This window comes from Anser brachyrhynchus (assembly GCF_964034855.1).
Source record: "Anser brachyrhynchus genome assembly, chromosome: 2".
In the NCBI taxonomy this organism is placed as follows: Eukaryota; Metazoa; Chordata; class Aves; order Anseriformes; family Anatidae; genus Anser; species Anser brachyrhynchus.
The window spans coordinates 155847682-155874789 of record NC_137695.1 but is presented as its reverse complement, the minus strand read 5'-3'; the positions used below and the strand labels follow the sequence as shown (position 1 = coordinate 155874789).

Below are 27108 nucleotides of genomic sequence, written 5' to 3'. Positions count from 1 at the left end.
TAGTATATAGGTGGACAACAAGGGTGATCACAAAGGGAAATTGGATCTGCATTATATATATTTCTCTTTTGTACATTATATTTATACTTATTATCTATATTTATTATATTTGCATTTACACTAGGCATAAGTACAATGCAAGATACTCATCAGTTATGTAAGCTCTCTTGAAGCTGTGAATGTTACCAGGCAGTGATAAAAATTCAGCTCAAGCCACCTCCCAGACTGCTGCTTGTAGCATGTTATAGGCTGTGACAACTCAAGCTTTCACTAATCCTTGTAAACCTCTTTCTCTTCCAGGCTGAGAGATGTTCCAGCCATTCCCATGATCAGCAGCCGTACACTGTGTCTTCACTTCCACCCCCGGAGAGGTCTGCACCACCATGTTCCTGTCATGTTTGACTATTTTCACCTGTCAGTGATATCCGTCACAGTGCATGCGTCACTGGTAGCATTACACCAGCCTCTGATCAGGTAAAGGACACAGAAATGTCTCGTGAAAGGCAGAGAAGATCCCTCTTCTGAATGCATTTGCTTATTGTGTAGGAGAAGCAGAGATCATAATTTAATTTCAAATTTTTTTCGTTATGGGCTAGGATTCTGGAGACTGGATCCAGCCTCTGACATGGGTTCCTTTCTTTGATAAGACACTAAGGGCCTGATCAAAAAACAGCAGTCTGCAGAATTTCAGGGAGACTTGATCTCTCTAGTCCCCATCTGTAACAAGAGAATAGTGAAATTTCTTGGCTCTTCCTTGTCTGTCTTTCCTCTTTAGTCCAAAAGCACCTAAGAACATTAATATATATATTTTCTGTTGTTTTGTAAAACGTTTTGGACAGTAGGTCTCTAATCTCATTTCTGGCCTCTGGGCATTAGCATAATTCATAACACGGCTGGAAGGAAGCATGCATGAGTCAATACTGGATAAGCCTCTGTTGATTTTTTCCCTTGTAGCATCATCTGATTTAACCATGGAGCAGTGTAATACTAACTGCCATGGGGCCTAGGTGTGATTTATGTTATCTGATTCGTAAGGACATGAAAATAATTCAGAACTCCTTCAAATAAAACGGGACTGGAGGTCAATATCCTCTAATATTTAGAGCAGGCGAGGGGGAGCAAAGGTCTTTCTGGTAATTTACTTTCTGTCCAATCTTGTCATCACATGAGATAAAGAGTGCTGAAAGGGAGGGAACTCCCTGGGTCCTGGAACAAAATGCAGTGTTCAGTGTTGTTCAGATCCTTTTACACTGGCAAGGCCTTGCTGTTTACCAAGCGTGTATTGAGTTTGACAAATACTGAGTGACGACCACTGTGTCAAAAAGAAAAGATGGTTCTCTAGACTCTCTTCTTTTCTTAGATTTCCTATTTTGACTTAGTATATCTTTTCTCCAGTTCTTCATTTGTGTAAATGTATGGTGTTTACCTGGTGCCATTCAATGAAATAAGATTGTAAGAGGTTGAGTAGTGACAGTGATGTGAGTTGTATTAGTACCTCAGACTGAAAAATCTGTCTTTTCCTCCTCTACTGAGATGCAGGTAACTGCTGTTATGACTTTCCTGCTATGTAGATTTTTAAAATAGTGAATTAAATTGTAACAGACTACTCCTAACCAGATAGTTCTGCTCAGATAATTTATCCATTGTTCTACTATACAAAAGGGTGGAAGAGCAATAGTTATCAGGCTTAAAGACTGTTTTCAGTGCTTTGTTATCCTCTAGTGAATGGGGCTTCAGAGAGTTGTTACTGCTATTACACATAAATTGCATAATGAGCAACTGTTCCAGATTATTATAGCTTTCAAAATATGATTTTGTGGACATTTATGAAATATACAATATTTTTACTTAGTGCAACAAAATGAAGATTTTTGACAACACAATGCAGAGTTTCATTTTCTTAAGCCAGTAAAATCATTCTAAAGTGTGATACTGAGGATTTATCTTCTTGTTAAATTTTCAAAACCAAAAGAGTATCGTGTTCTCTAAATATAAATCAAGGTGAACAGTATAAAAGAAATGTCAGTGGCAAGCATCCTGAAACAAAACCAACCCACGAAAACCTACTTGCTTTTCTCTCATCTCAGAGATTACTTGTTTAGCACTGGTCATTGGGATTTACTGGGAACGTGGAAAAAATGTAAAAGCACACCTTTATTTTGTAGCACAACAGAGCCCAAATGATCAGAAAGCCTTTTTTGACACATTATAAAAAAATAAATGCATGATTGTTACATTGTGTGGGAAATATATATATATATATATATACTGTGTTGTACTATGTTTTATTTTGCCAACTTAAACCTTCCTATTGTGGTATGTATTTTATATATATGTACATTCAAGGGCCATGTGCCCTAGAAGAGTACAGAAACACTGTCCGGATGCGCAGGGATGGGATCAGGAAAGCCAAGGCACTGACAGAACTAAACTTGGTGAGGGATGCAAAGAATAACAAGAAATAACAAGAAGGGATTCTACAGGTACATTGGCCACAAAAAAAAAAAAAAAAAAAAAAGAAAAAAAAAGACTACGGTGAGTGTTCTGCCTCTGACAAATGAAGAAGGAGAACTGGTAACAACAGACGAGGAGAATTAAGAGGTGCTTAACAACTTCTTTGCTTTGGTCTTCACTGGTGATCAGGCTTCCCACATCTCTTGAGTCTCCAAACCTCTAGATGGGGGCTAGGGGAGCAGAGTCCCTCCCACTGTGAGTGAAGAGCAAGTTCAGGATGTCTTGACACAACTTAACTACTACAAGTCTATGGGCCCTGATGACATGCATCCCAGGGTCCTAAGGGAATTGGCTGATGTAGTTGCCAAGCCAATCTCCATCATAACTGAAAAAGCATAGCAGTCAGGTGAAGTCCCCAGTGACTGGAAAAAGGGAAACATCATTGCTATTTTTAAAAATGGAAGAAAGGAAGACCTGGGGAACTACAGACCAATGAACGTCTCCTCTGTGCCTGGTATTATCATGGAATGGATCCTCTTGGAAGCAATATCAAGGCACTAGCAGGACAAGGAGGTGATTTGAGGCAACCAGCATGGCTTCAGCAAGGGCAAATCATGCCTGACCAATCTGGTGGCCTTCAGTCAACAAGAGAAAACCAACCAACGTCATCTACTTGGACTTCTGTGAGGCCTTTGACACAGTCCCGCACAGCATCCTTGTCTCTAAATTGGGAAGATATGGATTTGAAGGGTGGACCATCCGGTGGATAAGGAATTGGCTCAACGAATGTCGGTTGATCTGTTAGAGTGGGTCCAGAGGAGGGCTACAAAGATGCTCAGAGGGCTGGAGCACCTCTCCTATGAAGAAAGGCTGAGAGAGCTGGTGCTGTTCAGCCTGGAGAAGTGAAGTCTCCAGGGAGACAGCATTTCAACCTTTCAGTAGTTAAAAGGGACTTATAAAAAAGATGGAGAAGGACTCTTTACTCAGATAGATAATGATAGGACAAGGGGGAATGGCTTTAAACTAAAAGAGGGTAGGTTTAGATTAGATATAAGGAAGAAGTTATTTACTCTGAGGGTGGTGAGGCCCTGGCACAGGTATCCCAGAGAATCTGTGGATGCCCCATCCCTGGAGGTGCTCAAAGCCAGGGTGGATGGGGCTTTGGGCAACCTGGGCTGGTGGGTGGTATCCCTGTCTATGGCAGGGGGGTTGGAGTAATGTGATCTTTAAGATCCCTTTCAACCTGAGCCATTCTATGATTCTATGATTTATTTCTACACATATTTGTACACCTATATCTAAGATAAAAACAATTCTAGACATGCTCTATAAATAAAGTTCACACATTATGTAAAGTTGAAATTTACTTCTGTCTTGAAGTTGTCCTGGAAAACAACTTTGCCTGAAACACAGATATCTACTCACATATCCCCTGTGGACTCAGCTTTTCATATTTTATTAGATGTGTTGGCAAATTATACATTCTTCCCCAAAGTCCTTCCCTGTTGCCTGTATTTGAACAGAGAAATCCGTAGTGAAAACAGCAGGATCGATTCAGGCCCTTCCCTGCTGGGTAATGTTCACCTTCAAAAAGCTCCCACGGGGCAAGCCTTGCCAGGATGCCTCCATTTCCTCCTTTTTTTTTTTTATTTTTATTTTTTTGAAAATGAACGTTTTGCTCTCAATGTTTGTCCTGGTTAATAATTCTTATGCTGTAAATATTATATTAGATTAGGCACTTTGAACCCTTCACCTCTTATAGAACTGGGAAAAAGTGAAATTCTGGATTATGGGATTCTTTTTAGGACTCTGGATGGAAATTTTTTGAATCAGCTTTTCCAATGATCATAACCTTCAGCTTTGTAATGGGGTCCGTATTCATGCAGATGCTAATGGCTTTATGCATTTCCTAAGGAGGTGAGAGCCTGGATAAAAAGGTGATGAGGCAGAACTAGTCAATTCTCAGCTCAGTCAATTCAGCTCTGTTATCCCCACAGCAATCATATTGGTTCTAGGTATGGGATGATGAGGAACAAAGTGGGATTGTCTTGGTCTTCAAGTGGCTGGGGAAGCTGGACCACTGGAGGCTGAATCAAAAATTTTGTATTTCCAGGCAGGGGCACAATAATAAGGGACAGGCTGGAGAGATGGCAGATAAGGAAACCCATGAAGTTCAACAAAGGCAAGTGCAGGATCCCTTCACCCCAAGGAATAACCCTAAGCATCCATACAGGTCAGGAGGTGACCTGCTGGAAAGCAGCTCTGCAGAGAGGGACCTTGGAGTCCTGGTGGCCAGCAGGCTGACCATGAGCCAGCAACATGGTCTTGTGGCCAAGAAGGCCAACAGTATCCTGGGGTGCGTTCGGAAGATTGTTGCCAGCAGGTCAAGGGAGGTAATCCTCCCCCTCTACTCGGCCCTGGTGAGGCCACACCTGGAGTATTGTGTCCAGTTCTGGGCTCCCCAGTACACGAGGGATGTGGAGTGAGTCCAGAGTACCTAAATGTGACAAGGCAGTTGGAGAAGAAAGGTGAGGAGGATCTCCCAGTTTGGACACCAGTTTTCTGTTTTGTCTTTTGTATATATCAGTTTGGTTTCTGGCCTGAGACATTGACTTTTCCCTTAGCTTCCTGTCGTTGGCTTTGCAACTGGCCCAGTTTATAAATGAAATGAGCAGTGTAGCCCAGCATCAGTACTTAGAAAAAGAACTTTGCTCCAGCTTCGTTCAGACCTCAGTAAATATTTCTTCTTTCCTTGGGACACATCCATCTCTGTGGTGTGCAGATCTACTTAGTTTCAGGCATGCTGCACGCTCAGTTTCTTTCTTATATTGGACTCCTGTAAGAAATGAACAGCAAGAAACATGGTTATGTGCTTCATTAATTTCATAGACCTTTTGACCACTCCTTCCCAAGAGGAGTTAGCATAAATTACTGTTTATAAAAATATATATATAAATGCCCTACACGTTCTATTTCCTTTTAAGCAGCATGGCCAGTAGGATCAGACTGTCACTTCTGCTTCAAGTTTATCCAGGAATGTCAGATGATTTATACTTTCTTCCCCTGAAAGCTTTCGGGAAATTTAAGCGCTGTGTTTCACCACCAGACTGGTACTATCTGTACAGATTGGGTCTCCCCAAAGCCATGCTTTGCCTAAGGATCAGCTCACTTGATGGCTGCAGCATCTGCAGTGTTATTTGCTGTGGCTCTTGGGCTTCAGCTGAAAACATTTTCAATCTGAATGAAAAAAAAAAAAAAAAGGCAAGATTTGAAAATGCTGCAAATAAGCGAGTACCTCCTTCACAGGCAGCTGGCAAACCTGATTTCTCTTGTTTGCATAAGAAAGGGGTTTAATTTCCTCAGCTGTCTGGATTCTCCTCAACTTTTATCCTCTCCCCCAGCTTCACACCTATATCTACGTGAAAAGCAAAGTAGACTTCAGAGTTTTGACTTGTTAACATTAAAATCTTATTTGCCCATATCCAAATCACTGAATAAGAAACAGGAAATCTTCATGGTGGTATCTGAGATGGGGAAACAGTATAGTACCCATTTTGCAGGCAATGAAACCATGATGCAGATACTGAATTTTGTAGCGCCTTGAGCTTGCTCTGCTGTGGCAAGAGGAAGCAGAATCAAAGGGACATTGAATATTTAAAGGTTTCAGCCCTGACCTAATTCAGCTGTGCTCCACTGCACTGAGGAATCAGGCCAACCCTGGCCATCCTTGAGTAATTTTATCTTGACTACAACCTTTTATTCTCAGGAGCACCACAACTGATATATCTGTGTGATATACATCCTGTTCTACCCTGTGCACCTCAATTCTGGGTGCAGACTATGCGGGTCAATTTTTCAACAATCATGAGTGTAGCTGGCACCTACTTATGGGCAGCTTATGTATGAAAGAGATGTAATCCTGGGTAGCAAAGGTCATGACTTACTTTTCCAGTAATCTGTAGAAAGAAAATTGAATATTTATCCAGGAGAGATCTATTTCTTCCATAACATGTTTATTAAAATAACAGTTTTCATATTTTTCTTCTCTACGAATTCTTGCATAGAATATGCAGCAACAGCTGGATGATTCTTCCTCTGAATTTTCTTTTGTTACCATTTATTATGTACCTGAAAAGATAAACCTCTGCTTTGACATGCCATTCTCTTGAGCTACCAGCCAAAAAGTCATGTAAGGAAAACACCTGACTATTTCTGAGTCAAGCTTTCATTAAAACAAAACTAAAGTAAACCAAACCAAACCACATAAATAAATGTCACCACCTGACTTTGCCTGATTTCAAGTTTTATAGCAACTGAAGTTAAGTTCAGGGCAACTGAACCAGCATTTTCCAGCAATCAAAATCACTACAGATTTCAAACCAGATTCCACCCTGACTCTATTTGGGATCCAGGGACAAATATCTGTTTCCATTACTAATGTTATTTTAATAATCCTTTACAGTCTTACCAAGAACGTCAGAATATTTTACAGTCACTCATTATAACCTTAGTGAAACTTCTTGTGTAAGAGGGAGTCTAGGTAAGCACAGCCTGCAAATATCCAACTGTTATTCTCACAAAACAAATAACAGATCACCCGTGTATCCTATGGCTGTATGCCAGCAGTAATTTGCCAAGAAGAATTTGCTATACTAATGTCTTGAGTTAAAACAGTAACGGAAATCGGTGTTGTGCAATGTATGTTTTCCTGTCTGTGGGAAGTAGAAGTTTGTGGTGAAACGTGGTGTTGCCAGTGGAAGATGTAGGAGTTTGATTCTGAAGTATGTTATAGTTTGATATATCTTTACCCCTATGGAACTTGCTTATAGTTTACATTTTTGAAATCGGTGATATTTTGTACATAGGAGACTGAGGGAAAAAAAGAGTGATTTTTCTATAGAATCTGGCCTAAACGGGATGCAATTTCCCTTCCTGAACTTCCACTCTGGTTCAGACATAAGACTATAATTTCTTCTAATTGTAAATGTGAGGGTGCTTGTTTTTTACAGTTTTACTAATTCTTATGCATGATAATTTTTTTTTTTTTGTGAACAACATTCAGAATCAAATCTGATAACAGATAACTTTTTTTCCCATTTGGCTGAAAACTACAAGTTTTGAAGCATTTAAATTTTGCTTGCCAAGAGAAAAAAATGTCTTCATCTTTAAAATACTGAATGAAAAAATAAATGTGAATAATAATAATAATAATAAAAGTTATTTCATTTTGGGGGCATTTTAATGTCAAAGAGTATATTTTATTTTATTAAAATGTCCTAAAGCATTTATTCTGAATTTCTTCAATAACACATCTAATTAATATTTATCTATGACAATCCATTTCTTGTGCTAGGGAACTGTCATCTCATTTATAAGTTAAAGAATTGTCCACAGAAGATAAAAACTAGGGAATTTAACATTTTGTGCAGTGCAAGAACTAAAAGGTGCCATATGCAATTCTGCAACGGCAGGTTCAAAACAAGCATAAAGTGCAGCATATATCACAATGTGCAATTAATTCCAAAAAGTTATTACAGAGGCCAAAAGTATAAATCAAAAAGGCATGGACACAAATTCATGGAAGATAACTATGACTGCTGGAAATAATTGCCTAAATATAACCTCTGAGTCAGAAAGTTCTTAAATTTTGATTGCTAATAGCTGGCAGGTTATGCTACTGGAAAAATGTTTTTTTTCAAGGACAGTTATATGTGTCCACAGATAGCTGCTGAAGGAGCTGTGAGACTCTTCTGATGGATAAAGACATCTCATGATTAAAATCATCAAAAAAACAGTTCAACAAAAGTTAAAATAAATTGTTTGTTTCACTGAAAATAGTAATAGTGCTGCACACATGACATGTTCATTTACTCTGACATACACACATGAACTCCTTGACTTCTTTATCCTGACTGAATAAAAGCTAAGGTTAGCATACAGGATGAGGTTCTAACTGTTGATGTTAGATCAGTTCTGTTAAGTAGATGGTTCAAAAGGACACATAAATAACCAGGGTTCAATATCCATGCAAATGAGCATGGTTTCTGGAATAAATCGAAAAATAAATAAATACAGAAAACAAAATCAAAATGAATGAAAAATAAATACAGAAAACAAAATAGCAAAATAACCTGCTATTGCTAATTAAAATTGTCCTCAAGTTTTTAGGACTCGGAGCCTCCTTTTCAATACAAACCCTCATTTTGAGGGCTCAAAGCCTCTTTTAAGGACACACAGCCTCTTTTCAGGGTCCAAATTCTCATTTCAGAATCCAAAATGTCATTTTAGAATGCCAAGCCTTCTTTTTTTCACAGTAAAACCCACCATTTGGGGGCCCCAAGGTCTTGGTCTACAGCTCCCTCACGAGGGGAGCGGAGGGGCAGGCGCTGAGCTCTGCTCTCTGGGGACAGCGACAGGACCCGAGGGAACGGCATGGAGCTGGGACAGGGGAGGGTCAGGCTGGGTGTTAGGGAAAGGTTCTGCACCCAGAGGTGGTCGGGCACTGGGACAGGCTCCCCACGGCAGTGGTGATAGCACTGAGCCTGCTGGAGTTCAAGTGTTTGCACAGTGCTCTCAGACACATGGTCTGATTTTTGGGTGATCCTGTGTGGAGTGATGAGTTGGACTTTATGGTCCTTGTTGGGTCCCTTCCAACTCAGTATTTTCTGATTCTATGATTATGTGCTTCAGAAGGCATTAGGGGAACCTCAACAATCTGTAAGCCTCCCAGTTAAACTTTCCCTCAACAGACAGATGACATTTTGGCAGGTTTTCCAAAAACGGTTTTTGTTTTACGGCGCTATGTGGGATCAATTTCCATAAAACCAGCAGATTAAAATCCCTTCTCTGCTGTAAAAGCAAAAGATAAATAAATAAAAAAGGCATTAAAAAGTGCTTTTATCTCCCTTAAAACCTTTGAAAGCTTTGCTAATATTCAAATGAGGAGTTTTTCATGGGCAGGCGACATTTGTTTAAGCTTCTCTCTGATACCACAGCAATCATTTTTTATTTCTGCTTCCTGAGCCTTTCCAATAGACCAGGGCAGACAACATCACCCAATAACAGCTGAAATTATTCTGAGCAGCATTTATCTCTTGCCTCTTCGTAATTGCTTTATTTTATTTATTTATTTGTGCCTTAAATTTAGCATGTAGGAAATAACATGGGAAGACTTCCTGCTGCTTAAAAGCAGCCAACTGGAAATTTCTTGGATCACATCAATTAATATACATAAACAAGCTCAGATATGTGCAAAAGCTTTCTACACCATCCTCTCCCTTTTGAGATGTTCTTTTTGTCAGTATATGAATGCCTCAGGATATATAAAAAATAGCAGTTTTGACTTAGAGAGGAAGTGGGGATTTGTGATAAACCTGAAAAATTTCAGTTCCTGATTTTGCTTGAGATTAGTTTTCTGTTCTTCCAAAAGTTACTGAGTTTCCCTGCTTGTCAAAACCTCATTTGTTACTGGGTGATAGGAAGCATTCCTGCACCTCTCTTTTGTTTCGTGTCCTTACCATAAACACCCTTTAATTTGTTGTGTTTCTGTACAACAGCCAACGCTCCCGTCTATTATTAAAACTGAAAAAAACGTAGAGCTGCATGAAGTATGGCTGATCTAACTAACATGATACACATCGACATAGGGGACTAAGCTCAGGTTGGAAAGTTCTGGCAGGATGGGTAACACTGCCCTGTGGCCTTTGCTACTGGCAATTTATGGTTTTAAATTTGTGTGTGTGCGCTCCCTATCTTGGAAGCTTTTGTTTTTCCGAGGACAACAAGGTCTCCTGAACAGGAGGTATTTGGGATAGTTGGTGGGGGTACAACATCTCACAGTGAATGGTGATCCCAGCCTGAATGCTATAGCACAAACTCAGTGGCATTATGTCTGTACTGATTAAGAACAGCAAATTTGGTGGATTTTTTTAATTTTGTGCAGTTCATTATTTCAATTCCACCTTTGTCTGCACGCTTTTTAAGAACTATTATAATTGCCTGCATTAGTATTTTGACTCAGTAATTTCACTCACTGTGTTCTCCACAAATAACCTGGTTTCTCTCTCCAAATCTTGATATAGTTTATGTACAGCACGTTATCACAGGGACTAATAGTGGAGTTTATCTCACCTAACCTTAGTTGTTTATGAGACAGTCATCCTTGCCTCCCTTTACAGTCCACAATTAGAAGAAGCACTTTTAGGGTGAAATTCATCTGACCTATTTGATACGACTACTTTAGAAGGAGATGACTCACCCCCTGGATATGTCTGTTCCTCTTCAGCAACTATAAAGGCAGCCTACATCATTAATGAGGTTGTGGACATTGGTTCAGATTAATCCCAAATAAGATCCCTAGCTATGAATCAGTATTCTGGTGGACCCAAGGCTGAGTAGACTCCAACGAAGGTGTTCCACTATTAAGGGGTTCATCCTATGAGATAGGAAATATACAGATATGGTCAGAAGGCAACACTGTAGCTATGAGTCAGCACTGAGATCTAATGACCTCAACAGTAAAACAACTTAAATTCCGTCAGGTCTTTGAGGAAGGATTTGAGTAAGAATGAACTCACATTACATATAAGTATGGGAGAACATGTCCAAGAAAATGAACTGCTCCCAGCAAAAGAAATTCAGGTTTGGGTTTTTTTCATTATAATGCTAGAGGCTGACTCCCTGGGACAATAAGAACTGGAACCTGAACTTCCAATTGGTAATAAAAGATTGGGATGAGGTATAAAAGGTATTAATAATTAAGATAGGTCATGGACAATTCAAACAGGAAGGGTGATATTGTTAAAGCCAGACAGTAAGATGCCTCATCAATCAGGATGCAAGCTGATGAGAAGTTGGATGAGATTGTTATCTATGTGAATAGATGGAAGGGTTGTGTTGTTGATATGTTATTCTGGAAAAAGACCTGTAAGAAAACAAAGGAAGGACTGAGGGAAAGCTAACACCCAAGCAATTCGACTGAATGCCAAGAAAGAAAGCATAATTTTAGCTAGTGCATACTGGACAATGTTCATTTAATGAGGGAAACATGACATCTGGACTTATGGTGTCAGCTTGAAATAAATAAATAAATAAATACTGCAAACGTTTCCTGCATAAGGAAGGAAAAGATTCTTCTGTAACACTATTGCTCTGATTATTTTTATTCTTTTCTTCTTCTTTTAGTTTTGCTCGTCCAGGGAAAGGATCATGGCTTGGTAAAGGCAACCTGGATACAGGACCAGACCAGTCCAGTATGTCATTAGAAAATCTAGTGTTTGGAGCTGGCTACTGCAAACCCACTTCATCAGAGGTAAGGAGAGTGGGACCGTAATACACCCCACTTCCATTTGGTCACACAACATTTATGGTATCTTGGAAGAATGTGCACTGTTTTATGTCTCTAGTACTGAGAGTTTCTTTGAAGAAGAACCCTTCAAACATTTCTGTATTAACTACCTGGCACTTGAATACCCAATTTGTGAGTGTTCAGATCCCACCTATTCCAACCATCTCAGAAAAATTCAGAATGTATGGACATTCCCCTGATTACCAATGGACTTCTAAGGTTGAATTCACTTGACCAGATGTCTGCTTTAGGGTGAAGTTAATTACTCTGTAAAAGATCCTTGATTTCAGGTCTTGTGTTTACCAGGCAGAGGAGTTGAGTCATCATTAAGGATGCTGTGATTAGTAGCAGGTCAAAGCTGGCATCAGGAAGGAAACTTGGAAGGACTTGTGTCTGAAATATCGAGGAATGAGTGTTTTGTGTGTTGCTGAAGGGATGTTATGTACATTGCCTTACTCAAGGCAGGTCCCTTACTCAGTGTTTGCCTTTGATCTTACTACTTCCTGCAGGGGATGAGCAGAGCTTGTGCAATTTTTAGTACAAAGTTGCTTGTTTGGAAAATAATGAATAACTGGATTTTGATTGGAGGAAAGTGCTAGCATTGGAGTGTTTATTTTGTTATTTATTTATTTATTTATTTTGCTCAGAAATATTTCCTCAGATCTAGAAATCTCAGATCTAGAAATTCAGCATAGACCAATGGAATCATCACATTGTTGGGAAACCCTCATTCAAAGATTCTGATTAACATGCTGCCCTCAGCTTCCCTCAAACTTTCCTGTCAGAGCTGTTCTCTTCTACATAAACATTAAAAACGTGCTAGCCTAAGGCAGTTGGTGCAGAACTGTCAGGAAATTAACCCAGACTGAGGGAATGTTTGGCCAGAGGCTGCTGTCTGAGCTGTTGGGTCACTGTATGCTGTTGGCAAACAAGTTGACCTCAACCTCTGTCTCTCTGGTAAATGTTCCCGTCATATGGTTTTAAATAACTGATTCAAGTGTTTATCTTGGAGACTAATCTCTGTACGTCTCTGTACATCACACAAGAGAGAGACTGCTTTGGAGAATGGTTCCTACTTTTCATTATCCTCTAGTCAAATCTCTTTTTTAAGAAGATAAATGGAAAAACTAACTCACCACTCCCATTTTTTATTCCAGTCTCCATGGAAAAATCCTAGTCTGTTGTTGATTAGGAAAATTTATTTCCTTCCCCAAAATTTTCCTCAGCTCAAACCCATCTCCATTGACTAATCTTTGACTAGAGGCCTTTATTTATTTATTTTTAAATGGCAGCACAATTATTATCCTAGCAGGTGACCTATTAAATGGTAAAGTGAAAGTACTGTATCATGAACCAGCTTTAGCACTCTGCTTCACTGCAGGTCATCTGAACGTCACACTGAACAATCAGAAATATAATTTTGCACACTCCACCTCCGCATGGTCAAATGTGTGTTTGCTTAGCCTGAGAAACATATATATATGGAGAGAGAGACATCTGTTCTTGATCTGAACATTTTAATGTAATAGACCGTGGTGGCCTTTTTGCACATGCTGTATTTGATGTGTGATAATGAATGAAGACTACTTCTCTTTGTTCATGTGAAAAATACAAATTAGGACCTAGGAAAGGAACTACTGTGGAGGTAAGCCTAACACCAACTGAGGGCCTTTTGACTAACTGCTATTTTATGTTGAAGTTTATATTAACCATAGCTAATTATAGGAAGAGGAGTAATTTTGTTTTGTGCCATGTTGCAACACTTTATACTGGGTCCAGTTTACTTCTCTTAACAACTGCATAGATTTCTTTCCAGGTTGTTTGAATGTGTTTGTTAAAGGTAATTTTAACTGGACTATAGACTTGTCCATCTTTCAGGAACTATGCAATCACCTTCAGTGGAGATTAGAATAGATTCTCCCCTTTTCATTACACAAAACCCCCAGACCTCTCTACTCCTCTTTGTATATTTTTGATCAGACCTTGTCTATTGCATGTAACAGTAGTCAGTAATTGTTAGATACCTTAACTCAAGTTATACCACTACACTTTTTCTTTGTAAGCAACTTTGGTTTGATGCAACCAGTTAAAGTCTGGTCTAGAACCATCAACATATCTCATCTTCTAAGGCTTCACTGGGCAGCAGGCCTTGGAAAGAATGAATGTTAATACACTTCATATAATTCTGTAGTCATATGAGTATGTAGTCATATATATGTCATAATGCTGTAAAGCAGTTTATTTTGGTCTTTCCTGTTTTGTTGGTGGTGGTGGGTTTTTTTTGTTTTGTTTTGTTTGTGTTTTTTTTGTTTGTTTGTTTGTTTTGCATTTCATCTCTGCAAAGCTTCTGTTGGTTATATACATTTCTTAAGATGCACCTCCTGGCTAACTGTCTTCTACGTGATGTCTGGTTCAGTTCCCTGAAACACTGGGAACAATGGTAACATTCCATTATTTTAGGTTTACCTACTGTGAGTAAACTGAAAAGACCTTTTTTTTTTCTCTCTCTTTTTTTTTTTTCTTTTTTCCCCTCAGTTGCATCCTGCTTATTATTCCAGAATGGTTCCATTTGAGTGGAAGCTTGTAATAGATAGGAACTCTAAATCATTCCTATTACACCCTCTTCCCAGGTCTAGGAGCTCCATAGTTTAAAACCCCAGCAAGTGTGTGTTTCAGTATCTCTGCAGCACTCACTAACTCAGCAATTTATCCAATTTCGTAGGTTCCATAAACTCTCCAATATCATGAAGCAGACTTGCTCACAGAAGTAAGCTTTCTCTTTATTAGTGTTACCATACTCACCAGATGACTAGAGGTATGGTTCAGATAGGATATGAACGTTTAGCTTCAACAGAGTAGCAGCTAGATTTACATTAGTGTCAAGCCCCCAAAAAAGACAGAATTGTGCAAAAATCTGATGTTAATACTACTAAGTCATGTCTTCCAAGTATCTCTTGAGCATGAAGTAGAGGACTCTTACCTTGACATATAATCTCTAGGTCATACAACCCGTTTTACCTCTTTGTTTCTCATAAAATGTGTGCATCCATCAGAGAGCTAATTTTCTTTATAGGTCCATAGACTGACCGTACAAGTTCTCAGCTAGCTTATGTACTCAATTTGCTTTTACTTTATTGAAAGTGCAAGTTACTGCCTTCATTTCTAAAGAAAGTTCATATCAATCATCAGCTCCTCTTGCCACTTACTGTGTTAATCTTCTGCGTTCAGGCTGCTGAGGTGCCACTGCTTTGTGATAGATCGCGAAGGCTCCTCATTCTGCACTTCCAGCTTCTCAGGGAAGAGACTAATTAAATGCGAGCAGCTCTGGACTGTGTGTGTGCAGTTTCCCTAGCTCCCCACAACTGACTTCTGAACACCAATGACAGTTTCCTCCTCTCCCATCTCAACAGAGAAGTTACAATAATTAAAGCTATTTAAGCCTTTGTGTTTCCTTTGTTTGTTTTTGTTTTTTAAAGCCTTCCACACATGTCCAAGTCACCTTCCCAGCAAACAGGGATTTCCTTTCCTCCATCCCTCCCTTTCTATTTTCCTCTTCCCTCTCTTTTCTCTCTGTCTATACAGAAGGAGTTTCTTGAACTATGGCAGAACACAGGACGAAGTGTCTGTTTTCTTCTCTGCTATGCTTTTCCTTTCAAGCAAAGTTAAAACATCAAAGATATTTCTTATTGATTAGTGCCTTTTGATATTAGCTAACTATGAAGGAAGATGCTTTTCTGGTCAAGAAACCAATAGAGAGTAATCTGCAGAATGAGAAAATATGCTAGCAGTTTTTCAAGCTCTCTTCAGCTTCTAACCTACAGTCATAAGATACATATAAATGTTTAACAATGATATATAGATATATATATATATCAATGATTAACATAGATGTTAAGAGATATATATCAATGATTAACAATGTTGAAAGTGTGATCATATCTATTGGAGGCCTGGGAGATCTAGTGGCATGGAACAGACCCATGAGCTGTGGGTGACTGGTTTCTCTCAGGGACACCTCAGTTCCCAAGGGGGACTGATCTATTTTTCTTCCCATGTGGAGGCTCAGGGAGTTGTTTTGGATGTTACATGTTCTGTTTCAGAATGTCACACAGACTCATGCTTTAATGTGATCTCAGCAGCCGTATAAACTGGACACGGAAAAATATCAGATCAATATTTCTCAGCTCAGATCAAAATTTCTGCCTTAATTTCTAATTTTAAATTTAAACCGCTTTACTTTTGGTCTCAGGGTTCTGTTCTTTGGAGTGGGCCGGATATGAAAAGCATCCCTCATGCCTTTGTGTGCATTTGTAATGTGTAGTTTTAAAGGAATGGGAGTCTTTCAGTGTCTTGCTTATGCAAATGGTGACTAGTTGTGATTGGAACGCCAGCAGATGTCCACCACATAATTATTCTGAAATAGTAAGAGAGTTGATGTACTGTTCCTTATAAGGTATAATGACAAGTATCTTTAATCAGTGTGCTGAGGGCACCATTTGTGATAATTACTGGTGAAGTCTTTAATCTTTAGTTGCCTGAAGATAAATGGCTGATCTTTAGAAAGAACTGTAAATGATTTCCTAGCCCTAGCAGAAAACACGCTAACTAATAGTGTGACACTAACTGGTTTCTTTAATCACTGGCATGTTTCTTTTCTGCGGTTCTTAGTGTTTGACCTGGTATGTGCAGAGTACAACAAAGCAATGATCTACATTATGGCAGAGTTCAAAACTGGGATTAAATTGGGATTAGGCATAAAATGTGGTGCTGAAAAAAATCAGCAGTCTTTTCACTTAAGCTCTCACTGTCATGAAATCATCCAAAGATTCCTGTGAGACTTCAGCCATTATAGCAATGGAGTTTTCTTCTGGAGAAAATCCTTTCTGAAAATTGATGGAATTTGCAGTGGAAGTTCCATTTTTCATGCCTGTATTTTGCTGTTTTTCTATGACATGTATGTATTAGACAGAACTAAACTGCTGCATCCTATTTACAAATTTACCTGTTTCTCTGCATATTGCTGTGAAAGAGTCGATCACACCTAGAGTTGTGCAACTGAAATAAAGTTTTATGTAGCTAATATAGAGTAGCTGTAAGTAAAGTGATAAAAGGCATACTCAGTATGGAGAATATATTTTTCTTTCATAGCTACCATTAAAGGTATATACTAAAGAATTTATTAGGCTTATTATTTATTATCAACTATAATGTTCTACATCAGGGCTGAAATCCACTGAAGTGGCTTGTACTGTCACTCATTTGACTGACATCCTTCCAATTAAAACTCTCCCTTTCTACAGATTATAGCACTGATTTTTCAAGGTAGTTTATAGGAGAGGGATCGAGACAGTTGTTTCTTTCTTTCTGCCCTGAAACAGAGTGCACAAGCAGCAGGAAGAGCCTTTCTACTCTTCAGTTTGGGAAATGGACTTGGCTGCTCCCTTCCTTCGGTAGAGTGCTCTATGATTCAGTTTTCCCATCTTCTCAGTACTTTTCCCAGTGGTAATTTGTTGAAAAATTATCTTCATATGCCCTAAAGAACACTACAATAATTCCCACTGACTGATGGTGAGAGTTCTTGAAAGGAGACCTAATCAAGTCTCCTAGCTTCTGAGCTGACGGCCTTTCCAACAGGAGCACAAATGCCAACAACAGCAGAGTCGAGATCCATCATCTGGAAACTAACTCTGCTATTGGCAAGTGTCCCAGACAGCAGCTCAGGGACTGGGGAATAAGAAAAGAGATCCCCTCCTTTTCCAACCACTTTGTCATGTTTTGTGGAAACAAATCCTCAAGTGACAGCAAAAGCTTGTACCTCTATTCAAAGCCACCATGCCAGTTGTAATGACCCAAGAATCAGTTTCACAGCTAATATGAATTATAAGTTCTAGTGCAGTGCTTGAGAGGAAGACTTAGAAGTGCAGTCCCTTTGGCATCAGCCTGTGTACAAGCAACTGTATCTGCTCCAATGGTCTTACAAGTTCTCTGAGGATCTGACAAGCTTCAACAGTGTGACAAACAGAAAACAATGGGATGAGTGAACAGAGAGGTGTCAATATATGGTTCTCAAAAACCTTTCCAATGAATACCAATTGTCAAAGCTTTAGCCAGTATAGACAAAACATTTTTTGGAGCTTCATGGATAAGATAAGGAAAAAAATTAGAAGTCCTTTAATACAAGAACAAACCCCCCTGAAGTTGTCTGGACATAAACATAAGTTTAGAGTTTACACTGCAGTGTTTTGATGGGTAGCAAAAAATAAATAGTTGCAGGGTAGAATTGGGTAATGCTTGAAGGAAGGAAGGGCAAAAAGTTGGAGTAAAACCCTGAAATCAGAACTACTGTATTTGCAATCTGTCACACTTAGCTTAGTGTTCAGTTTAATTTGTTTTTCTAAATCTAAGGAGTCCTGAGCATTGGAGTGTTTGCATGCACAGAAGTTAAATAGCCTATCTGAATCAAGCCGGCTTTAGAGAGAGCCTTTATCACTTACTTACACTAAATGATCAGACAGCAATAGCTAAGAGAGTTGAATTCAGCCATTAGGTACTTTGGAAAATGTGACTTGGGCTTTTATGTTCTTCCTACTTAATGTTCCTGATAACTCTAAAGAAATTCTTCAGCCAGTAAATCGGTTACTACCTTAGTAATAATTACCACTTTGACTGCAATGTTTGCATTCCAAGTGTATGCTTTTGACCATAATGACACCTTGGTATGCTAGGCTCAAGACTGCTTATATATTTTGTAAATGTTAATTCCTTAATTTGTAAGGAGGGTTTGTGAGAGGGAGCAGAACTACAGAATCATCTAGGTTGGAAGAGACCTCCAAGATCACTGAGTCCAACCACTGACCTAACACTTACAAGTCCTCCACTAAACCATATCACTGAGCTCTACATCTAAACGTCTTTTAAAGACCTCCAGGGATGGGGACTGAACCACTTCCCTGGGCAGCCCATTCCAATGCCTAACAACCCTTTCAGTAAAGAAGTTCTTCCTAATATCCAACCTAAACCTAATATCAAACCTAAATCCTGACAGCACAGCATGATGTTTGAATGGGGCTGGGTGCATTGATGGTGTCTGTTCACTGAGACACTACCATCTCCAGGTAGCTGGGTGTGTCATGGAGTGTGTTAAAGAGCTGCAATATCTTTCACTCTGCAGCCCCTGACTTCCAGTAGGACGGGGAGGTTGGAATCAGATGATCTTTAAGGTCCCTTCCAACCCAAACCATTCTATGATTCTATGATTCAACATGAAAGAAAAGTCCATAAGGTGAGCAGAGGCATTATATGTCTGCTCATTGATGAACCCCCCCAAGAAAATCATTATCATCTCACAGGTTTTTGTTAGTTCTTGGAGCAATCTGTAACTCCTGTTGGAAACAGCTTTACCCATCATTGGAGGAAAGCGTTGATTGAAGCAAGGGTAAAGGCCTTATAAATAGGACAGAGGGGTTCCTCCAAAGCAGTGTTGAGTCTTGTTCCTGGAGGTGGTAAAGCAGTGTTTCTACTCTATATATTATGCTTTATTGTAAACAAATACAGGTTGAGTCTCCAGAGCTACCAGTCAACCTCCCCTTTCTCATCTACTAAACTGACTAGAAATATTTTATTTAAAACCATAAAATGATGGCCTGCAGAATAAATGGTAAACTACTCATGGCTCATGAAATTTGATTGTCTTTAAGTGTAAATGACTTGAGGGCTGGAATATGTACTATGCATAATACAGGAGGTATCTACTCAGCTAGGAAAATGAACCTGTGAAGATATAATACTTATGCAAATTTATACAGCTCCAGCTATTCAAAAGTTCCCTGTTTTGTTGCAGTAAATTATAGCAAATTAATATAATTGCCTTAAAGTAACATACCCAGGAAAGTTTCTGATTAGCCATTACTTCTGTTTCAGTGTTAAAATAGAAATTGTGGATTTCTGAAGTGATAAAAAGGCCTGTATATTGTTTTATAATTGGCTTTGCAATTTGAGGTATGTTTGCATGCATGTCAAAGAGGTATAAATGATTCATTGCCTGAGTATGTCATAAGTGAAGACTTCAGCAATGCAGCATAATGACAGCATTAGGCATTGAGTTGGTTTTTGGCAGCAATAAGCATAGAAACCACATCCCCCTATGTCAAAGAAAACAGAGACCAGCCATATAGCACGCAGGCTCAAGCAGAGCAATTCTTGTGAAGACTAATTATTTGCAAGAAGGAAGGGGTCTGTAGCCAGGGCTGTAAATAATTCTTGTGGGGTGTAGTTGGCTGAAATAAAGTAATACTCCAGAAAGAACAGGTTTTGAAACGTTGCTATGAGAAAAATCCAATAGATCTCATTTGGTCACTTTGAAAACTTGAATTATGTGAGTGATGGAATTCTCGGAGCCACAGAATTATCTTCAGCAAAATAGCTGGGAAAGGAATGGAAATTGATTTACAGCAAACCTTGGAGTAGGATCTTGAAAAGTTCATTGTTTTTCACAATACAAAAACAGACAAAATTCCATGAAGTTGAAAAGTAGCATATTTAGAACTAATAACAGGATTTTTACCTCCAGTTTTATAGACCCTAGGATAGCCAGTATAACACATAGCTGGAAGGTGCTTGTGTGAGCTTAGTACAGTTTGCCGCGATTGTGAAAAATGACTGCATGTTCTTGAAAAACTATGGGCACTGCGAGGAGTGCTGCGTAAACCAGTATTTGGGCATTTTGAGATTTTGCCTAAAGGCATGCAATTTCTGAAATTGTCAGAACTTAAATTTGGGTTTTCTTTTGGTTACATCCGTCTCTCCTGTGAGTATTTGGCAGTTAACTACAGCTGGGTCTAAAACACAAGACTTGTTGGGCTTCAGTTCTGATCCAGTTTGACAGAGCATATACAGAACAGCATATCTTGCCCACACCGTTGAGGGAAAATGAGAAGTTGACTGTGGACCAAGTAGAAAGAAGGGGATATGCAAGAACATTTGCAAATAATAATAAAAAATAATAATGCTATCAATAGAGACTTGATTGCTTCCCACCTGCTCATGACTCATAGGAACCTACTTGGTAATGGTGTGACTGTGTAACAGACTGGAAGAAATAATAAAACAAAGAAATTTGCCTTAGTAACAAAATGTTAGACTGCTATGTTAGACTGCTAAAAAAAAAAAAAAAAAAGAAGAAACCCATAAAGGTTGAAGTAATTTGTCACTGCCAAATGGCAAGTAGATATTTCCTCTTTAGCCATTGTTTGACAGTGTTTCTAATGTTAAAAGCTGCCAAGTTTAAGAAGAGATCTGTAGTGTTGTGATTGTTCTCATTTGCATCTGCATTTGTGAAGAAGCTAATTAGCCTCCATGCAGCAATAGCCCTGATTATGGAGATTTCCACACTGAACTCTGGGCAAGGCTCTCAAGTAATAGCTTTGGGTGGGCATGATTGGCTCTATCTTCCTTTTCTCCTTTAAGACTCTGTGTAATTAAATACTGAAACAACCTACTGAGAAGCTATTTTCAAATATCCATTATAAAGTCATTTCAGAGGCCAAGCTAGTGGAATTAGGAAGAGAGGATCCAATGTAATTTCCAACCATAGAAGTGGACTGAAAAGCACATGGTACAGTTCATAAAAGTCCTGTGCATAGGCAGGAATGACAACATATCACAGATCCCAAGAGGATCATGTCCCTCGTCCCATTCTATTAAAATAGTTCACAGGCTTTGTTGGTTGCTTATTGTCACCATGTGGTGTTGCAAGACAGTAGATATATATTCCTCACAGCTCATACCAATGGGTCTCTGGGTCTCGATTAAAGTATGGCTCAGACCTGTAGCTTCATAGGGAATGTAGACAAATGCTGTAAGGCTCAGAGATCCTGTTCCTCCTACCAGTTTCTTCGTCCATTTTTTTTTTCCTGTTCAGTCTCTCTGAATTCTAGGTTTCCCAAGAAAGGGAAATATCTCGTTTTATAGTGTGTGATATTTGAATAGTGGTCCTCAGCTTTTCCTTCTGGCAGCATTGAGTCAGTAAAGGTCTTTTCTGCAAAATGTTGAACTGCAATGAAGAAATTCATCATCTCATATAAGCAGGAACAGCTTTTTGATAATCTTTTTGGTATCCTTTCTGAACTTTTTTCCTACCTGGTTTTATTTTGCACAAATTTCAAACACAGTCATCTCAGTGGTATCTGAAAGACATAGGCTATTTCTTCTCTTAAATCATACCATTCATGAAAGAGGAGACATAGAAACAGCATACTACTGCTTGAAGTAACCAGCAATCCGTTTCCTCCCACTTCTTGTTACACATCTTCCAAATGTGAGATTCCAGTCTTATTCTCCTAATTTCTCCTTCCCCATAGGTCCGGATCCATGTCCACTTTATCACCAACGTCCCCACTCAATATCTGTGGGCTCTTTTTTCCTCTGCCCAGCTTGTAGGTAATGCTGATAGGAGTCCATAGGCTCCCTCTTTCAACTCAAATACATTTATCTAGAAAGTTAATGTTGTGTATCACTTGGGCGTGACTTATGTACCACCAGGGTCATAACTACCAGAACTTCCTGGCTGACAGCTTTTCATCACCCTCCGGAACTGGAATATCATTTTCAAAATAAACAATTTCTAAGGCTGCAATAACACTAAAAATCCATCCTTTATCTTATGGCAAGTTAGTGCTCTAGCACTGGAAGTAATTAACTTTTCCTCTCTCTATGAACGTACTTGTAGCTGAGTAAAGTTTTACTTTAAGGGAGTAGCAGGGTGCAAAGTGTCTGTCCTTTTTAGGTTTAAAATGCCAGCCTTGTGTGCTGCTGTCTCAAGGTCTTAATGCAACTCTAGCACAGTTTCTTGGGAAATTTCACAAGGCTCAAGCTAAGTTTTCATTGTTATGCTCTGCTGAATAAACAAAATCAAATCGGTTGCTAGAGGTGGACTTCTCTAATGGAACCACTAAGTTGATTTTATACCTCCTCTTTGATTTTATAGCCTCCTCTTCTCCAGACTAAACAACCCAGTTCCCTCAGCTGCTCCTCATAGGACTTGTGCCCCTGCTTCACATCGGTTCCCTCCCACGGGATGCCGTCCTTCCCGAACTGAGCCTGCGGGGACTGCCCACAGGCAGCAGCTCTCCAACAACTGCTCCCACACGGCTCCGTCCCACGGGGTCCATCCCCCAGGAGCAAACTGCTCCAGCACGGGTCCCCCACGGGCGGCAGCTCCCCCCAGACCCCCTGCTCCTGCGTGGGCTCCTCTCCACGGGCTGCAGCTCCGGCCCGGGGCCTGCTCCTGCGGGGGCTCTCCATGGGCCGCAGCCTCCTCCAGGCCACATCCACCTGCTCCACCGGGGGCTCCTCCACGGGCTGCAGCGTGGAGATCTGCTCCGTGTGGGACCCGTGGGCTGCAGGGGGACTAACATTAAACCATGTCCCAAAACACCACATCTACACGTCCACACAGATCATAGGATCACCAAGTTCATTCTACTACCTTTGTGGAAAACAGTGAAACAGGCATTTATTACAGTAGGTTGGTAAATATTTCCCATAGGAACATCCTTTCTGCATCTTATTATTTATTGATTCCCATATTGAACATCATTATGGCATGCTGTTTTATGTTAACTGATTTAGCACATGGTTCTTTATCTAGCTTCACAACACAAAGAAGTTTGAAGTATGTTTTAATTCATATCTGTAGTTTGTTAAGAGGGTATACAAGGTCTGTTGTGGTGCTTAACTGATAGATCTTGACTTGTTAAAACAGAATAATCTGATAACTCGCAGTCATTCTTAAAACTGCCTTGGAAAAAAAAAAAAAAAGTCTTTCATTTCACTATGAACAAGGAAATTCTTTCTGAGTTGACCTAACATGTTCCTTTTCCCCAGTTCTGGCATCGAACTGTAAAATCAATTATTCCCATAGCCCTAGTCACATGTGAACAGAGATTCAGGCCTGAAGTCACTCTTTCTCTGGCAGTGACTGGCACTATTTAATAGAGCCTGACATTCTTAGATAGGAAGCTGTGGTCCCCGCTATTGCTTTTATTCAATAAAGAGCATTTCAGCGACCATTTGCTCTGGCTCTGTGTATCAGAAAGCAACACTGAGCCAAGTTCTTTGGTGCATGCAGTATGATACAAGTTCTGTATGTTTAATAGCATATTGTGCCAAACTCCATGAGAGAAATGTCACGTGCAAGAGAACTGTTTTTCAATAATATGTTTGTCAGCTCCCAGCCGGTCTACATGCCAGTACACAAGCAGACTCAAGTAATTCTGCTACTTTGGCCTTGGCCACATATGGGGAATGATCATCTAGGTGTGGATATAAGGGCAGGAAATCTGTCCAATTCCACCTTTGCCATTCTCAGGCGTGCACATCAGGGCTACTACAACCCTGTGCTCATTTAAAACCTCTTACCCCTGAGAAAGCTGACACCAAGCTAAAGCAGAATGATGCCAGCTCACATCCTTTAAAAGTTGCTCAACAGATATTTTCCTCATGGCAGTTTTCTTCTGTAAAAGAAAACACAGAAAATTCTCTCTTACCTTTAGATAATTCCCTTCCCTTCCCTTCCCTTCCCTTCCCTTCCCTTCCCTTCCCTTCCCTTCCCTTCCCTTCCCTTCCCTTCCCTTCCCTTCCCTTCCCTTCCCTTCCCTTCCCTTCCCTTCCCTTCCCTTCCCTTCCCTTCCCTTCCCTTCCCTTCCCTTCCCTTCCCTTCCCTTCCCTTCCCTTCCCTTCCCTTCCCTTCCCTTCCCTTCCCTTCCCTTCCCTTCCCTTCCCTTCCCTTCCCTTCCCTTCCCTTCCCTTCCCTTCCCTTCCCTTCCCTTCCCTTCCCTTCCCTTCCCTTCCCTTCCCTTCCCTTCCCTTCCCTTCCCTTCCCTTCCCTTCCCTTCCCTTCCCTTCCCTTCCCTTCCCTTCCCTTCCCTTCCCTTCCCTTCCCATTAGTAACCTGCAGTATGTTGTTGACTCAACTTGATGATAACACCACAAGTATGGAATACACAATTTTACAATGTCATTGAAACAGCCTGGCAGCAGTGGGTATGGAAGAGGTGTATGGTAGAGAGGAAGGTGTAAAACCCCAGAGGTGTGAGTGCCAATTCTGCAATGAATACTTTACTTTTATTCTTCTGTAGGTGTAGGATCTGTTGATATTTTCCGGTGTCCAGTTCATATAGCTGCTGAGATCATTTTAAAGCATGAGTGTGTGTGATGTTCTGAAACAGAACATGTAACATCCAAAACAACTCCTTGAGCCTCCACATGGGAAGAAAGAATAGATCAGTCCCCCCTGGAAACTGAGATGCCCCTGAGAGAAACCAGTCACTCACAGCTCGTGGGTCTATTCCATGCCACTAGACCTCCCAAACCTCCAATAGATCTGACTGTATTTTGAACATCGTTGACCCACTCTAATATATATATATCTTAAGAGTGTAGTTTAGAAACTGAAGAGAGCTTGAGAAAGTGCTAACACATTTTCTTATTCAGCAGATTATTCTCTACTTGTTTATAATGCATTATACCATGAACGTTTACAGTAGGGAAGGTAAAAGTGCTTGTTTCCCTCCATGTGCTATGAAGGGAAACTAGGGTGATTTTCTGAGCTGGAGATGCTTACAGTCCAAATGTAAAACGGAGATATTAATCTCATTCTTCTTATGTGAGCAAAGTGGGAGATGTGTTAGAGCTACGACAATTGCCACCTAGGTAACTAATTGTGATCTTTTTGAAACAAAAGCACTCAGATAATATACAATATTTGGGTACACTTACTCATTCATTTAGTATCAAGTAGTAAATGGTAGTGGCGCAAAGGGCAAAATTCCTTCACCAGATGTTAATCTGCATGAGTACATAGCATAAGACCATCTCCACTGTAGCCAGAGCAGCAGCTGGATGTGTCCTTCCCTATTGCTATGTGTAAAAGTTGGGTCAAAACATTTTTTGTACATTCTGTTGTCCTTAATGCAATTTCTAATGGTACAATTTCATTATGTCATGGAATGGTCTGTCTTACACGTGTGAGTGTGTACATAATGTGTGGGAGAGACAAAAGTATGCTAACAAGTTTCCTTTTAAAACCTTACTGATTTTGTTTGCTGCCTGCAGTGATGTGTTAAAACAAGGCAGTTCTTCAGCTCAGGGGTCCTTGTCTGATCACAGCAACAGGAGTGGATTTGCTTTCCTTATCTGTTGGTAAGCAGCATGGACTCTATTTAATCAGAAAGGACACTAAGGTTCTTTTTGGTGTCTGCACTGTGTTATTTTGCTTAGGAGGTCTGCATTCACACTGTATATATGTGTGTTTGAGAATATTTATAAATATTAAATTTGGAATTACATATAGAAGTCAGCTTTATATATATATATACATGTATATGACTGTCTATCTATCTAAACTCTCTCTCTCTCTCTCTCTCGGCATTAGCATTTATGTTCACATTGTTTGAAAAATCAACCACTGCTTTTTTCCCATAAAATAATTATTCAGTACTGCTGTACCATCTCTTAGCCAAAGATCCTGTCAGAAAGCTTTACTTCAGAAAGCTTTACTTCTTTATTTCTTTTACTTCAGAAAGCTTTGTGAGTGTTCCCTAAACCAGACTCTTAATACCTACAAGATGAAGATATGGATTAATATGTGTCATTTTCATACATATGTCTAATGGAGGGAAAGGAAGGCATATGACTTTTCTTGTGCCAGATGATTCAGTGCTCTTCTTGGAAGAAGTATGCCTCTTGTCAGACACCTGCTCTAGCTTTCATAAGACGTCTTCTCGGGTGCTTAAATACTGCTAGAAAAATTATTTTATGGCTTTCATTTTATCCAAAGTGATGTATAACCCTAGAGTTCAGGTGGAGGAAAGATTTTTTTTCCTTATTCATCATCAGCAGAATTTTTTAAGACTTCTTTGTATGTTTTTACATGAAGAGCCATTGTGACACTGCTGAAGATATGTTAGGATGTAACTCGACTTAGGCAGTCTGCCTAGGTTTAATTTTCAACGTGATACAGGAAATAGATTTGAGATAATCTGAGGAGACTTCAGAATTTGGTTTCATTTGTATTGAAATGAAAATCAAAAATTATAAAATGTACTGTAAAAGAAAAATCTGAAAAAAGAGACCCGTGCATAGAAGAAAAAATTTTGTTTGGCTTTGCACCTTTAAACTGTACAATTTCCTACAATTTTAATATGATTTTGACCAAATAAATAAATAAATAAATAAAAACTAGCCAGAGGCTTTATTTGAAATGAAAAAGTCAAAATGTTTTTCTTTGAGAGTGTCAAAATAAGACATTT

The 27108-nt window shown here is 39.6% G+C and overlaps 1 protein-coding gene and 1 long non-coding RNA gene across 14 annotated transcripts in view; one reads left to right on the top strand and one right to left on the bottom strand.

Moving 5' to 3' along the window:
• Positions 1-27108, top strand: part of FAM135B (family with sequence similarity 135 member B) — a 262573-nt gene that overhangs the window by 193366 nt on the left and 42099 nt on the right. For all 13 annotated transcript variants that reach the window (XR_013945897.1, XM_080578503.1, XM_080578510.1 and 10 more), the window contains 2 exons: positions 301-474; positions 11638-11764. Coding sequence is in view for 12 of the 13 variants with exons in the window: in XM_080578503.1 (XP_080434629.1) it covers positions 301-474; positions 11638-11764 (301 nt within the window). In the remaining variant the exon portion in view is untranslated. The remainder of the gene's footprint in view (positions 1-300; positions 475-11637; positions 11765-27108) is intronic.
• LOC308188953 lies at positions 2318-7035 on the bottom strand. The gene is made up of 2 exons (XR_013945899.1): positions 5419-7035; positions 2318-5290 (listed from the first exon to the last, which is right to left on the bottom strand). It is a non-coding gene; the product is annotated as an uncharacterized lncRNA (long non-coding RNA).